The sequence below is a fragment of the Danio aesculapii genome, chromosome 6 (genome assembly GCF_903798145.1).
Source record: "Danio aesculapii chromosome 6, fDanAes4.1, whole genome shotgun sequence".
NCBI classification, from domain to species: Eukaryota; Metazoa; Chordata; class Actinopteri; order Cypriniformes; family Danionidae; genus Danio; species Danio aesculapii.
In genome coordinates this window covers 16,927,517-16,943,659 of record NC_079440.1, presented here as the reverse complement: position 1 = coordinate 16,943,659, position 16,143 = coordinate 16,927,517, and the positions used below count along the sequence as shown (strand labels likewise).

Here is a 16,143-nt window from a genome sequence, read left to right as displayed (position 1 = left end):
ATACAATATGCTGAGCACTGCATGTTAAAGCTCAATAAAAGCTTAAAAAGATTGTTCAACCAAAAATAAAATTACTCACCATTTACTTACACTCAAGTTGTTCCAAACCTTTATGACTTTCTTTCTTCTATTGAACAAAAAAAGAGAATATTTTGAAGATTGTTGGAAACCAGTGTCCTTCGACATCCAAAGTATCCAAAAAAACTAAAGTCTAAAACTAAAAAACTAAAACCAACTATTGACTAAAATCGATGGCTACCAGTTACACACATTCTCAATATTGTGTGTGTGTGTGTGTGCAACGCAAGAAAGGAACTCAAGCAGGTTCAGGAGAATTGGAGGCTGAGTAAAAGGGTGTCTGTGGGGTCTTAAAAAGTCTTAAAATGCTTTAAAAAAAATTGTAATACTTAAAAGTATTAAATAGTATCACTGCATTTTAAAAAGGTCTTCATTTTTATTTTGTCCATGTAAATACCCAATCAGTTCAACATCCATTCAATCACCAACAATCCATCTCAATAAAACGTTTAACCACAATCTTTTTATTAACTCTATTTACCAATATGTTTTAATGATCTTCCTTGCAATAATATTTGTTTAAAAGTCCTCCATGTATTTATAAACCTAGACACTGACCTGGACAGATTGTTGTGCATATATTTAATGTATTACAGTTATTAAAGCTTGTCTTTTTTGTTTAATGGGAAGTTAATGTTGGTTTTTCAGTGTTGGGTTCGCAGCTGGAAGGGCGTCCGCCGCGTAAAACATATGTTGGATAAGTTGGCGGTTCATTCTGCTGTGGCAACCCCTGATTAATAAAGGGACTAATCCGAAAAGAAAATGTATAAATGAAAGTTATGTTGGAAAATCTGTATGTACACAACTAGAATTTTGACACATTATTTAAAATATCTGGCTAAGAGATATTTAAATAATTTTTTTGATATATTTTCTACATGCCCCCCAAAAAAGATTGCCGTGTAGCCCTTAAATTCCTTTTACAATGGGCTTAAAAAACTCCAGCGAGTAGTTGAGCTCAAGCGCATCAAATGAAAAGTAAATGAAAAGCGTCTTGAAGGAGGCTGGGCATATCATATACTAAAGCGCATTTGATTGGTCAAGATCTAATGAGAAACTGAGGTGTGAGGTGATGTGAAAAAAACACAGATTCTTTTAGACGGAAGTGACAAACTGCAAGCTTTACATGTTTATATCAGATTTATATCTCCTAATGTGAATTTTGTCACTGTCTTGGAGCACATCAACATATAGATGTCCTTAAAACTTAAAGCAGACTGAAACTAACATCTAAAATGTTTTTATTTTAATTTCATGAGGCCTTTAAATTAGTTGATAAATGTATCTATCCTTAAATTGCAGGCTTTAATTGTCTCTCTTTATGACGTTAAACATAAACCTCTACCAGCCTTCCAAATTCACTCTCCAGCAAAAAAGACAGTTATCTCGTCAAAATCAAGGATGAAAGCCATTCATTTGAATTTTCGTCCTTTTTTTTTTCATTTCTCACAATCATCATTTCTGCGGCGAAAGATAAGCAAACTTGTGCATTTTTTGTTTCCCGAATCAGGCGTTTTGTGATTGGACTCACCGGCCTCAATTGGGTCCCTGCTGAAGTAAGCTTGTGCGGAGCGGCTGCCTTCAGGGAAAAACTGTTTCGCCATAGGCAGCGTGCTCAAATTTTTTTAGCCGACTGCGAGGCTTTTTTGCTCTCTCTCTGCCTCTCTCTCTAATGCGATATTGACCCGATCATTCTTTTCACTGACTTGAGCTAATGTTGTTTCCAAATTGGATTAACAGAATACAGCTTCCTAGCTTCGCTTCACTTTGAGCAGTGTCTCTCATTAATTAGAGGACTATGTACTTGCTGCTGGAATCGCCTTTATTATCTTAAAGCGGGTAAAGTGTGAATACCAACGGTGTATGGTTTTTTATTATTATTTAGAGGAAAGATGTCAGCTGCTTCTCTCGCAAACATCATAGAGCCGTCGGAGGATTTTCTGGAGATTTCAGGCGAAAATGTTCAGATTGTGTATTGTGAAGTTTTTCAAGGTCCCGAGAAGCCAGCAGCGAAGGTACTGTATGTGCTTAAAGGGAATGATCTAGATATGTTATTGCGGAGGAATGCTGAGAGGATACCGTGGTTGGTTGAGCATTTTTGAAGAAGTTTTTGTACTTGACTATTTAGAGTAGTTCAAAGGTGGAGTTTACAGAAACTTTCCTCTTGTCTGATAGATGAGGAGACGTGCAGCTGAAAAAGATGTAAGCTCTTATATATTTAGATATATATTTAGATAGGGGTTTTGTTGTGGAAAGATAATGAGTTCATAACCAGCAAATTTAGGATATAGGGCTGCATGATATTGGAAAAATCTGTATCAAAAAGCTCTATTTGAGAAAAAAATAATTAAATTAGATTGATTGAGGTGACCGGCTGGGTGAGTTGGCATTTCTATGTGGAGTATGCATGTTCTCCCCATGTTCTCTGGTGCTTCGGTTCCCCCCAGTCCAAAGACATGCGCTATAGGTGAATTGAATCAACTAAATTGGCCGTGGTGTATGAGTGTGTGTGAATGATTGTGTATGGATGTTTTCCAGTACTGGGTTGCAGCTGGAAGGCCATCTGCTGTGTAAAACATATGCTGGATAATTGGCGGTTCATTCCGCTGTGGTGACCCCTGATGAATAAAGGGACCGAGCCAGAAAATAAATTAATGAATAATTGAGGTGATTTTGTAAGGGTGTGATTTATGTATAAAAAATAATAAACAAACTGCAAGCAAGAAGTAAAGTAAACAGAGCTTTCTGGAGAGTCAAACAGTATTCAGGTACAGAAAATGAATAGTGAAATGTAAAATAAAAGTGTACACAGTGTTCCTCTAGGATTTTTTTCAGCTGTGGTGGCAGGCCTTTTACACAGATCTTCAAACTAACTATGGCGCTTTTTCAATGACAAATGTTGTGGAGATCGCATTCACGTAATGCGAATATCTTTGCTTGCACGTGGGTTTTCTCTGTCCTTGCACGCGCTCAAATAAACACTGCTCACACGCAGATTTTCTTCTGCGCTTTCAAATAAACGCAGCTGAAGTGTGGTTTAGTGTGTTTATGTAACTAGTAAGGCTGTGCGATTTGGGGAAAATATCTAATTGCAATTTTTATTTTTTATTTTTATTTATTTATTTTTTGACGGATATTGCCATTTGGATTTGATTTGCGATTTAATTTTGTACTCAAGCTACCTTTCTGTAAACATGTTGAACTCAAATTAGGGAGATAGTGTAGCTAATATTAAAAACAAAAATAATAATTATAAAAATACAGAACACTCAGCAAACTAACATGGCTGAAACAACTTTGAAATTGTAATTAGCTGTTGCTTGCTACTAGATTAAGTGACACTGGCAATACTTTCAATTGACTTTTAGCAAGACACTCCTCATATAGCCGCCTGTGGTGCTTTTTAGGTGCTGGTTGTTGTATTTCCAGGTGCTTTGGCAACACTTCTTACAACATACCTGTTTTTGTTTGGTGTCTTTGACTTTGAAACCAAAATATTCCCATATTACAGATTCTGACGGTATGATAACCTTGGAAAAATATATCACGGTTTCACGGTATTCTGATTACTTCCCTAAATTATATTATTTTTAAATGTCTATGTAAAAAACAAAAACTGTTTCCCCTTTGAACACGATATATGTTATGAGAAACATTTAAAATACATACACATACCTTAGGAATGGTATAGCAGAAATTTTTGGCAGTTTTAAAACCTTGACTTTTCCAAGCCAAGGTACACCTTGAAAACAGTTATCGTTCCATGCCTATACAGTACATATACACTTCATATCACAGCCTCTTGCGATTAGCTACTCTCAACGTTTCAATAGACCAATAGACCTACAGAACGGCATTGATGCATCCTGAAGTAAAGTGAAACGGTCAAAAACTCCAGCAAGATAAAGTCATTGTATGCAGAACCATAGACCTTTATCTTAAATAAAGTATAATTATGGAAACGGTGTTCATCATTACTGAAAGCTACATGCTCATGCATCGCGCAGCCCTGGCAGTCAGTCAGCCTGTAACCTTAAAGGGTTAAATAAATAATGTACAGCCCTACTTCGATTACAGAAAAATTTGCTCTATTATAATAAACTTAGCTTTTAATAGGTTTTGGTGCGATTATAACCGCTATTAAAGCAAAACACAACAAACAAAAAATCAACAACGACTGAATGTTTTGAATTAAAAGGTGTAATGTAGCAATGGCAGGAATGAATTTTAGTGTGGTGCCCCGTCATGGAAGAATGAATGTAGAGGACACCATTGTATAGTCTTCATTGTATTAATAATTTAGTAAAATTATTCTTCATTAAAGTTACAAATTTTGTATTTTTTTTGTAAGGTTTATTGTGCCCAAATGCTCTACATTCTCTTGAAATGCCTTTAAAACACATATAAATGACAAAGCCTGTTATGATTATACTTCGCAATGACAATGATTGTCATCTAATCAACTGTTGATCAACTATTATCCCAACTTAACATTGCATATCCTACGATGTGACAATTTTGGACACACACTTTTTGATATTGATGCTGAAATGATATATTGTGCAGCCCTGATATAAAGTTTTATAGTCTGTTAGTTTCACAATGAAAATCGCATTCACATTTATCAAGAACAAGGTTGAAAAATAAAGGTGACCGAGCCTTTTCTGTAAATGCTCCGAATTTATGGATATGAGCTTGTCCGCTCATATAAGAAATGCTCAAACTGTTGGTCTTTTTAAATCAAGGCTTAAGACACACCTGTATACTTAGGGTTCACTTTGAATTGAGCTTTTCAATATGACACACTGAAAAAAGCATATTAGTAAACTAGCAGTTTTCTGTATTTTGTGATTCATGTTTTTATTTTTTATTGTTTATTTATGATTTTGAATTGCATTATAAAATCTTGATCTTTCTTCCAATAACTTTTAACCTTGAAAAGTTTGAAAAAATCACTTTTATTAATATTTTTAAAAGTTTAAAATGATGTGATAGCCCCTTTCACACATGCAGACTTTTCTGGAAAATTACCGGCAATTTTCCGGAAAGGGATCATGTGTCAACTTTTTGAAAATACCGGTAAATTCATTACATTTTTTGGAAAGAGAAGTTACCAATACAGTACCGGTAATTTGCCGGAATGCTGCACTGTGTGAATGCAGAACAAAAATTGCCTGAAAGAGTGCGTTCATGATTAGAATGCGCTGACGTGAGACGTCTACTGCAGCCGAACATACAGACGCATTCACATTTTATTTTATGAAAATAAAAGCTTTTGAATATTTTTTAGCTGCTAGATGTTAGTCAGATAACGTTTCTATGTTCCTTGTTAATGCCAACTGTGTAAAAAAGAAAACTATACAATGCTTATGATAAACCGCTGTTTGTTTACCTTCAAGTTCTGCTTCAGTTGCTTGACGCATGTGCACATAAAGCAACCAGTGAGCGCCAGCTCACACATATTTTGTACATATCGACATGCGAAAGTGTTCCTCCATATGTTTTCATCGAAGTTGTTCACAATGCTTTTTCATCCACAGAATTTGTAATGTGGTCAAATGTGTAAACATTTAGCTGCGGTTCGCTCTTCTGCCTTTGCATGTCTTTGGGACAAAGCAGCTGCATGAATGCTAAAGCTTTAAATAAAAGTGAAACCATTAACAAAAGCCAGACCGCTTCTATGTTAACAAATACAAGCACAGCCGTTCAGAGGTCATTTCTGGTTAATGATGTCAAAATTTACCGGATACCTTGTAATGGATGTGTGAAGAGTCTTTTCCAGAAAAATTCTGGAACATTCATGCCTGCGTGAACAGTGCTTTTTGGAATTTACCGGTAAAGTCAGTCCGGATATTTACCGGTATGTGTTTGGAACCATTCTAAATTGTGAATTTCTATTATACAACATTTTTTTTCTAGAATATTTGCCATACTACACACTAAAATGTGCGTCATTAATTACTATACACAAGTCAAAGTTAAATTATGAGGTAAATATGAAATGTGAAATAATGTCTAATCTGTAAACTAGCACAATACAGTTGAAAACAAAATTATAATCTTATAAAAGTTTTATTATTTCGCAAATATTTCCCAAGTGATGTTTAAAAGAGCAAAGACATCTTTTGAAGTATTTCCTATTATATTTTAGCTTCTGGAGTAAGTCTTATATATTTTAGATTAGCTGGAATAATAAAAAATGAAAGAAAAAAGAAAATCTTGTAGAATATTTTCCTTATCACTTTAAACTGAATACTCGTATTTTGCTAAATAAATAATAAATATTATGTACTGTCATCATGGCAAATACAAAAGAAATTCCTTTATCTCCATTAAGCAGCTCTTGGGAAATATTTGAAAAAGAAAACAAATTTCACCATAAAGACGGCTAATACTTTTGCCTTCAGCTATATCTATTATTTGTAAGGATGTAATGGAGATTGTGAACAAATGCAGCTTACCTAAAGTCACCTTCTGCTCACAGGTGTATTTTTCTGTTTGCTTGAGGACCATGTATCTCTATGGCTGACAGTTGTGTCTAGTAATAGAGGTACAGGTGGTTTTTTTGCTGACCTGTGTTTCCAGCAGTCTGAATAGGCAAACATGAAAAGCACAGACCTAATGAAAATGCAGCAGACCAGACTAATGTGCATATGATAAAAAAACACTCAAATTCACTATTCAAGAAAATATAATTATAATCAGTAAAATTATTATATTTAGATTAATCGCATCCAAAATAAATGTTTGCTTTGAGTTAATAAACACTGCCTGACAAAAGTCTTGTCGTTTATCCAAGTTTTAGGAACAACAAATAGCGACTTCTAGTTGATCATTTGGTATCAGAAGTTGATTATATGAAAGGCCTCTAGATTACGCTTATTTTACCAAAATAAAATATGATGCCTTGATTTTTAATTATTTAATTAGGACAGTAAGGTCTGATTTTGCTTAGACAAAAGTCGTGTCACTTAGTAGAAATAATGTACAGACTAGAATATAAAGTCATTGTGCAGTGGAAAAGGAATTAATATTGAGTATGACTCCCATGAGCTTAGAGGTCTGCATCCATACATCTCTGCAATGACTCAAATAACTTATTAATAAAGTCATCTGCAATGGCAAAGAAAATGTTCTTGCAGGACTCCCAGAGTTCATCAATATTCTTTGGATTCATCAATGCCTCCTTACCTCATCTTACCCCAGACATGCTCAACAATGTCTTGTGACTGGGCAGGCCAATTCTGGAGCACGTTGACCTTCTTTGCTTTCAGGAACTTTGATGTGGAGGCTGAAGTATGATGAGTGCTATCCTGCTGAAGAATTTGCCCTCTCCTGTGCTTTGTAATATAATGGGCGGCACAAATGTCTTGATACATCAGGCTGTTGATGTTGCAATCCATTCTGCAGTTATCTCGCACGCCCCATACTGGATGTAACCCCAAACCATGATTTTTCCTTCACCAAACTTGACTGACTTCACTGAGAATCTTGGGTCCATGTAGGTTACAATATGTCTTCTGCAGTATTTGTGATGATTGGGATGCAGTTCAACAGATGATTTATCAGAAAAATCTACCTTCTGCCACTTTTCTAAATGATCAACTAGAAGTCAAGTTATTATTTGTTGCTTTTACACCTGGGATCAATGACAAGAATTTATATATATATATATATATATATATATATATATATATATATATATATATATATATATATATATATATATATATATATATATATATATGATACACACAAATACATAAAAACTATTTTTGTTACGTTGATATTTAAATTTATAATTTCTTTCATATACATATTTTATATCTAAATATAAATAAACATTTTATGTTTTTTTTTCTTTGTGTCTTTAAATATGCATAATAAATATATAATAAATATACACCTTACATAAATTATGTCTACATAAACTTTGATCTTGGATGCGATTGTTATATACATACAGTCAGTATATATGGGATATAGGTTTCCAGATTGACTTTAATATAACAGTTTTTCAGTTATACAGTTTGTGTATTTACCCTATCAATAGTACTAAAATATATTTTTCCTTTACCACATAAAGGTATAATTCACTCAAAAATGGTCAAATTTGCTGTTAATTTACTCAAATTCAAACCATGCAATTTATAGTCATGTTTATTTTTATAGTCTTGTATAATATAAATATAATTTATATAATGTATAATGTATTTATATATGTATATATCTATATAATCATATGTAAATAATATACAGAGTAATTGTTTCACTTCATAAGACCTCAGCATACTGTAAGAAGCCACATGGATTAATTTGTTTTGTTTATTTATTCATGCTTTTATTTAGTTTTAACTTTCAAGGTACAAGTAGCCATTAGACAGGTTTCCATCCTAAAATGCAAAGCAAATCTTTTTAAAGTAAAGAAAAAAAAAATTTCTGAGCATTTCTAACTAGTTGTTTGAGCAGCTGACTGTAGTATTGGTAACCTAGAAATCAACAGTAGGCAATAAAGCACTTAAACGAGAAACAAACTAAACAGCAACAAAAATAATACGAACACAAATGAACCGGCTGGTCGACACAAGTGAGGAGTTTGCTGTAGAATCAAGTGCTCTTCCTGAACAGCGCAAGCAAAAAAAAAAGTGGCGGACCAGTTCCTGTTTGGTGTGCCGAGTGGCGTCATAATGATAACTGGCAGCCTTCTCCACCAATGGTCGCACACCTGGGCAGGACATATATATATATATATATATATATATATATATATATATATATATATATATATATATATATATATATATATATATATATATATATATATATATATATATAACACAAAACAGAAGAGAAAGCAAGACAGAAAAAAAAACAGAAAACACCACAAAACATATGTAAAAAGTCTGCAGAAACTCTTTGATTGGCATTCTCTCTTCATGTGTGTCATCAAAGGGGGAAAGCCCCGACTATTAGTGACAATCTCTTTCTCATTAGCATAAACAGCCCTGAGTGAGAAGCAGCCGTCAGCCATTAGATTTTTCACACTGTCCCTGCTGAAGATCATTTTGAAAAGAGGGTTGGGTGTACAATCTCATTTGAATTTAAAGCGACAGTCACCAAAACAACTAAATGTGGATCAAAGCCTAAAACAGGCAGTTTTAAAGAGTACTTGAACATTATGTGTGGGGTATTTTGAGCTAACACTTTTCATACACACTCTATGGACTTCAGAGACTTACTTTGCACCTTGTTAAACGGGGCATAATAGGTCCCCTTTAAGCAATCCATATGTAAATTTACTTGGTTATGATTGATTCTTCTTGATTGCATATTTCTGAATGCCATCATCAAATATCTGAATGGTAAATAGATATTGTCAGTGTGGTCATATGTTTATGAGCTGATGCTTTAGAAGACAACTTTTGCAGTTTCCATAAATGATCTAGTGGACTAATCGAGCACTTTAAATGGCATGTCCCCTTTAAATCCAGTCCTGATGCACATATGTAATGTATTTTGTGTGGTGTGTTCGCAGGGTTCAGCTGATTCCTACACTAGCAGGCCGTCTGATTCAGATGTGTCGTTGGAGGAGGAGAGGCCGGAGGGGGGCAGTCAGGGCCGGCAGGAGCGAGAACAGCAGGCTCAATTACAGCTGGAGAGGGCAAAGGTCAGGGCACACTCAACACACATATATTATCGATCAAATACTTCATGACACTCTATGCAGTGTTAAATGGATAGTTCACCCAAAAATGTACATTTACTCATCATTTACTCACACTCTCAAGTGTTTGTAAACTTTTACACTGTAAAAAAATTTCTTTCTTTCTTAGTTTCTTTGTCTTTTTTCTAGTCCAAATATCTAAAAAATATCTAAAAAACAAGAAGCATTTTCTAGACAAGCAAAAATATTGTCTTGTTTTCAGAAATAATTCATTTTAAAGGAGTTTTTTTCCTTTAAAAAAAATTAAAATTCCTTAGCAAAATAATCTTATGTCTACAAGAAAAACAAGATTGTTTTGCTTGTTTTAAGGGAAAAAAACTAATTATTTCTGAAAACAAGAAAATACTTATTGCTTGTCTAGAAAATGCATCTTGATTTAAGAATTTTTAGATATTTTGACTAGAAACAAGGCAAGAACTCTCTTTGTCTCGATCTCTTTGTTCCGGAAGGTTAGTAAACAATAACAGAAATCATAGGTATAAAGCCTTAGTCATAGATGTTTAGTATATAAATGCAAAATAAATCAACATTGTGACACAAATGTAACCACAGATTGTACATTTTTCACAGTTTAATGTTATTTAATTGCTTCTCATAGCCTTCATGTCTGAGCTACAGTTATGCAGTATTGGTCTTGTCCAGAGATGCCCAAACTAGGGCCCACGGGCCAAAGTTGGCCATTGGAAAGATTTAATTTGGGCCGCCATCCAATCTTAAAAGAGGTGTAGTTTTTTTTTTTTTTTTTTTTTGAGGTAGTTTGTTTTATTGTTGAGATACAAAAAAGCAAACTGAAAATAATGTTTCAATTAATGTTGTAAATGAATTAGATAAAAAAAAATACACTGTCACTGATGGATGAAAGACAAATCAGAAGACATCGACAGAGTCAGGTGCAGCTTTACTAGTGTATTCGGCATTAATCTCCATTGTGTTAAAAAAGAAATCATGTTTTTGTTGTAATAAGCTCAAAAAAATTCTATTGCATTATTTAATATGATTAAATCTACTTATTTATTAATAATATAAAATAAATTAAGAAATGAACCATTGCAACTTGCAACTGTAATAAACACTCAAAAAAAATATTTTAAAAATATATTAAAATGAGCTCATACAACACAATTCTTGAGATTTTTTTGGGACAGCTTAATTGTTTTATGTTTAATCCACTTAAATGTGTTAACTTAATCGATTTGTGTTGGGACAATCTGAATAAATTGTGTGGAACCTTACATAAAAATTACAGGGTTCCACACAATTAATTCATGATGTCCCAACACAAATCGATTAAGTTAACTTAACACTTTTAACAAATTTATGTGGATTGAACATAAAAAAATTAAGTTGTCCCAATGAAGACAATCTCAAGAATTGTGTTGTTTCAGCTCATTTTAAATAAGTAGGTTGAACAAGCAGCAAAATATTTTTTTTGAGTGTACCTTCGGTCCACAGCCCCAAAGTTTGGTTTTTGGCCCTTTATAAGAAAAAGTTTGGGCACCCCTGGTCTAGAATATAGTGTAGTGTATTACGGCCAAGAAGCCCTCACTACTTCTGTCTCAACAAATAAAGCATCCAAATGTTATTTGTTGGTTTTGATTTGTTGTGTTTTTTTATATTAAAACCAGGGAAACACCCTGTTTTTACTCACCACTGTTCTGTACCAAAGTGAGCATGGTAAGCTGTGGTGTGGAGGAGATGACGCTCAACCCAATAGGATCCCCAGATTCAGACAGTTTTGTTTTACTCTAATTGAATTGAAAAGCATCTAAGCTGAAATATTTAACACTGCAGTTCACTGTTAGATGATTCAGTTCACCATAATTGTTGATATTATTAAAGTATGATTGGAAAAAAATTACATTTATAAAAGTGGGCACTGCTATAATTGTTGCTATCAGTGAGGCATAACTGAATAGATATAACACATTAAACACTACTGTAATTTTTGATATTATTAAAGTGTAGTAAAAAATAAATTAATTACATTTTTTAAACTACATTGATATATTCCAAACTTCCAAAATAGCAGAGAAGACACGGTCATTATTGTTAAAATTACTACATTATTATTATTATTTTTAAAAAATATAACAGGGTGGACACAGACTTAATTGTTCATATTAATGAAAGAATGACTGAAAACAATCTATATAGCAGAGTGGACAGCCAAAATTGTTGATGTTTTAAAAAGTATTATTTAAAATAAATTAAACTCAAGTCACATTTATTTCTATATAACTTCATACACCACAGATTACGTGCAATAAATTACCAGTGCAATAAATTAAAAGTGATGAATACATTTTAAAGGAGATTTTTAGACATATAGAGTAGCATATGTTGTGTATATTTTAATTCAAAAACATTGACTTTCAGGCCAAAGCGGTGGCCTTCGCCGTGAAGACAAATGTCAGCTACTGTGGCGCGCTGGATGAAGATGTGCCTGTGCCAGGAACCGCCATCTCATTCGATGCGAAAGACTTCCTGCACATCAAAGAGGTAAAAAAACTCACTACTGACTCTGATTCACTAATGCCTTCTACAAATATAGAAAAACTCTAGCTGAAATTCATGACTCAAGCGGCTATCGTTGGTCAAACGCTTTCAGGGGCTAAAGTTTTGTCCTCTCTTCTCCGTATGCAGAAGTTTAATAATGACTGGTGGATTGGGAGGCTGGTGAAAGAAGGCTGTGAGATTGGCTTTATCCCCAGTCCCCTGAAGCTGGAGAATATCAGAGCACAGCTGGAACAGAAGAAAAGCAGAGTACAAGGGTAAGCAGACAGAGATCATACTTAGCCAGCTGATGGAGCATTTGATTTTCCGCAACCTCTTGGTTTTTGATGTTTTTTTCCAGTGATCCTTATTTAAAGGTGCCATAGAATGTATTTATACAGTATATTAGATTGTTCTTTGCTATCTAAATGAAGTTGTATGTGGCTTAAGTAAGTGCTAAAATTCCAAGGAAGCAATTTTAGGGGCCGTTCACATATTGCGTCTTTTGAGCACACAAGTTCGTTATTTCCAATGGTGACTTGTGTGCAAATAGGGAGCAACGTGAGGCGTTCATGTTTTCCAGACACACTTAGGCCCCGTTTACACCAACACGTTTTAGTTTGAAAATGCATAAGTTTTGCTACGGTTACGCCATCCGTCCACACTACGCCGGAGTTTTCGAGAGCTGAAAACAGAGCATTTTCAAACGCTTTTCATTCTAAAATGCTGCTGCTCCGTGTCAGTGTGGATGGGGAAAACGGAGATATCTGAAAACGGAGGCGTGGCTGCAGACATTCGCCTGTCTGATTGGGGCTTTTTCCTCAATATTAAGTAGCCTACACATAGTTCAGTCTTGCATCCTCTCCTCTAAGTTCAGACTTCGCAAGTTTGAAATGGAAAACAAACTCCCGCGGACAAGTCGAGTACATCTTCAAAGGGAAACGTGTACATTATAATCTCATTCACATCACCCTAGCTACATTGTTTCACTTTCTTAACAATAAAATGATGATAAAAACATGATATGAGGAACTGCCTATTTTCATTTTGATATTACCTTTACAGACACCAAAAATGTTGAGGCGTCGTGTAGCTACATATTTATATGACCGTCATCTTCACTGTATGCATATTTATAACAAAACGAAGCCTATAACATTACTGCCTTCTTTCATTTTCAAATACATTTGAAAGTACAAAACATACCAGTTGATTATTAGTTTTAATAATCAATAATGGCCATTATAAAAGTATGTACAATAAGTTTACACAATATAGGAAATAAAGGCAAGCAATCAGTGAATATACAGTGAATTACCTTATCTTTGCGCTCAGCCAAAACAGATAATCAATAGATGATAATAGATTTAAAAGACCAAAGTCGGGGAATATGTCATTAGATATAGACAACAAGATGAATTAAATATCACGTTTAACAAATACAGTGAGATTGGATCCAGAGGTATATCATTGATGAACAGTTTGACGAGCACAGCTCTCATCTGGGTAGATATGCTGCAGAGCATGCCAGAGTGTGTGTGTGTTTGTGGTTATGTGATGTGCATTTTTAGTGGTGTGGTGTAGCTGGAAAGTTGTTCAGAAATGCTGGATGAAACACCAGTGTGGACGCAGGCCGTTTTCATTCTAAAACGCCGTTTTAAAACTAAAACGTACTAGTGTAAACGGGGCCTTAGTTAATAACATCTCAACTTTTCAGAATGCCGCAAGCTCTCCACAATGAACCAATCAGTATAATTTGTATTGAATATACCTGTAGTTCGGGTCTAATGGACTCAAAGCTGGAGCTTTTCTCAACTGAGCTAACTCCTCAACAGATGAACCCAAAACAGAAGTTTAATAAGGAAATGTGAGGCGTAAGATTCAGAAAAAAATAGATGGCAAAGTACTACAAAATAACTGAAGCTGATCTTCCAGAAAACAGGCAAAGCAACAACAAAAACATAACAATAAAGTGCTTTTCAAATGATTCAGAAGATCACCGGGCAATAATGGCTCAAGACTGAACACACTAGTTAGTTACAGACAAACTTATATAGGGCAAAACACAGATGTTTGAATCTGGCTTAAGTGGTGGCACACAGCAGATGGCAGGAAAGTGGTGCCATTTACTGGTCTGAAGGGTGCATTAAAATTGGACTCTGTATGTGAAAAGTCAGAAGAAAACCTCTTTTTGGTTAGGAGGAGAAGTGCAGCTTATGTATGAATCCTTACAATACACACTTTAGTAATAACGGTAGACTTATTACCTCAGATAAACACAGAACACCCAAACACTGCAGTGCTTTTTCATTTTCTCCATAAATAAAGTGTAAATCAGAGCTACAGCAATGGTTTGTCATCCTCTGAGAAAACTGTTGATGGTCACCTTGCAACAATAGACGCTAAAAACAACTAATGTGCCTCGCACTTTCCACATGCTTTCCACATGCTGTTTGTAATATGTAATATGTAAGACGCAGTGCTTAATTTGTGAATTGCAAGGCCCCGGAACAGATCGGGGTTATGGATCCAGCATGTTAACCGAGGATGGAGGGGTTGCCGTGCATGATAGTGGAGAGCGACGGGGGGTTGGGGGATTTGGGGGGCTAGGACTGGTGCAGTGGATGGTGGAGGGGTGTTGCGGACGATAGTGAGTGGGGCGGTGGTGTTGCGGACAAAAGTGAAGAGTTGGGAAGTCGCGGAAGTAAGTGAAAGTGAACAGCGGACAGGGGTTGAGGAGGGGGATCGGTAAAATGAGGTGCCGGATCAAATTTTAGAGGTGCCGGATCTGGATCCAGTGTGTTCCGGCACAAATTAAGCCATGGTAAGACGAAATATGTAGGTGGCCTCTTACAGGTCCATTGCCAACAATAGGAATTGCGGTAGTGCTGAGTGATATGACACTATGCATAAATATGCATTAAAATCTTATATTTTGTTTGTTGCCTCGTTCCAAAAACATATGTGCCAAATTTCACTATATACATGATAAAATACCAAAAGATACATTTTAACAGACCTTATCCAGGTGAACCTTAAGAGCAGGTGAAGGAAAGTTGTATTAAAATCGGACTCACAGCGGTTTATCATAACACATCTATTGATTATGTTTTTCAATTGACAGCAAGAACAAACATAGAATCGTTGTCTGATTTACAAGCAGCATTTAATTATGTTTAAAAGAATTTAAAATGCCAAATGAGACGAATTTATACCCCATTTCGAAAGTAAAACATACTCTAATAGGTAGTGTGATTTACACCAGTGGTTCCCAAACTGGGGGTCGCGACCCCTGCGGGGGTCGCAGAATAATTTCAAGGGGTCGCGAGAGTTATTTAAAAATTGTGTAATTTTCAGTGATTATAATAAATATTTTTCAGTATTACAAGTGAAAGCTAATATTTTCAGATTTTTAAAAAGATACTACTGATTCATAAAGTATTTAGGACACATTCGGGCAGAATGCATCTTTGTACTTGGAACGCAGCGCTCAGGAACAGTTTAAAACTGTTGTCATGTCAACTTGCCGCAGTAAACAAAGCCTTCAACGCTTGCCCCGCCTTCGCGCTCTTCTTATTGGCCCACTGCTCTAAGAACTGAACACGAATGATTGGTTAAAATCAGCTGTCAATCACTCAGTCAACGCCTCCTGTCTTCAGATGACAGGAGCTACAACCGCGAAAATGTAAAGCGCTGAAGACGAGAGAATGAAAACAACACTGACAGATTTTGTCTTAGAAACACCTAAAGCTACAAATATTGGCACATCTGATTACTGATCATGTGCTGAATGTTAATCCACCAGCTATACTTATTGAAGAGTGGATAAAAGACCTCCATTGGCTTCA

At 35.0% G+C, this 16,143-nt stretch overlaps 1 protein-coding gene across 1 annotated transcript in view; it reads left to right on the top strand.

The window, feature by feature from the left end:
- cacnb4b (calcium channel, voltage-dependent, beta 4b subunit) overlaps positions 1–16,143 on the top strand; it is a 67,276-nt gene that overhangs the window by 12,213 nt on the left and 38,920 nt on the right. Inside the window, exons 3-5 of the mRNA XM_056459689.1 lie at positions 9,614–9,745; positions 12,179–12,301; positions 12,446–12,573. Of these exons, the coding sequence (XP_056315664.1) occupies positions 9,614–9,745; positions 12,179–12,301; positions 12,446–12,573 (383 nt within the window). The remainder of the gene's footprint in view (positions 1–9,613; positions 9,746–12,178; positions 12,302–12,445; positions 12,574–16,143) is intronic.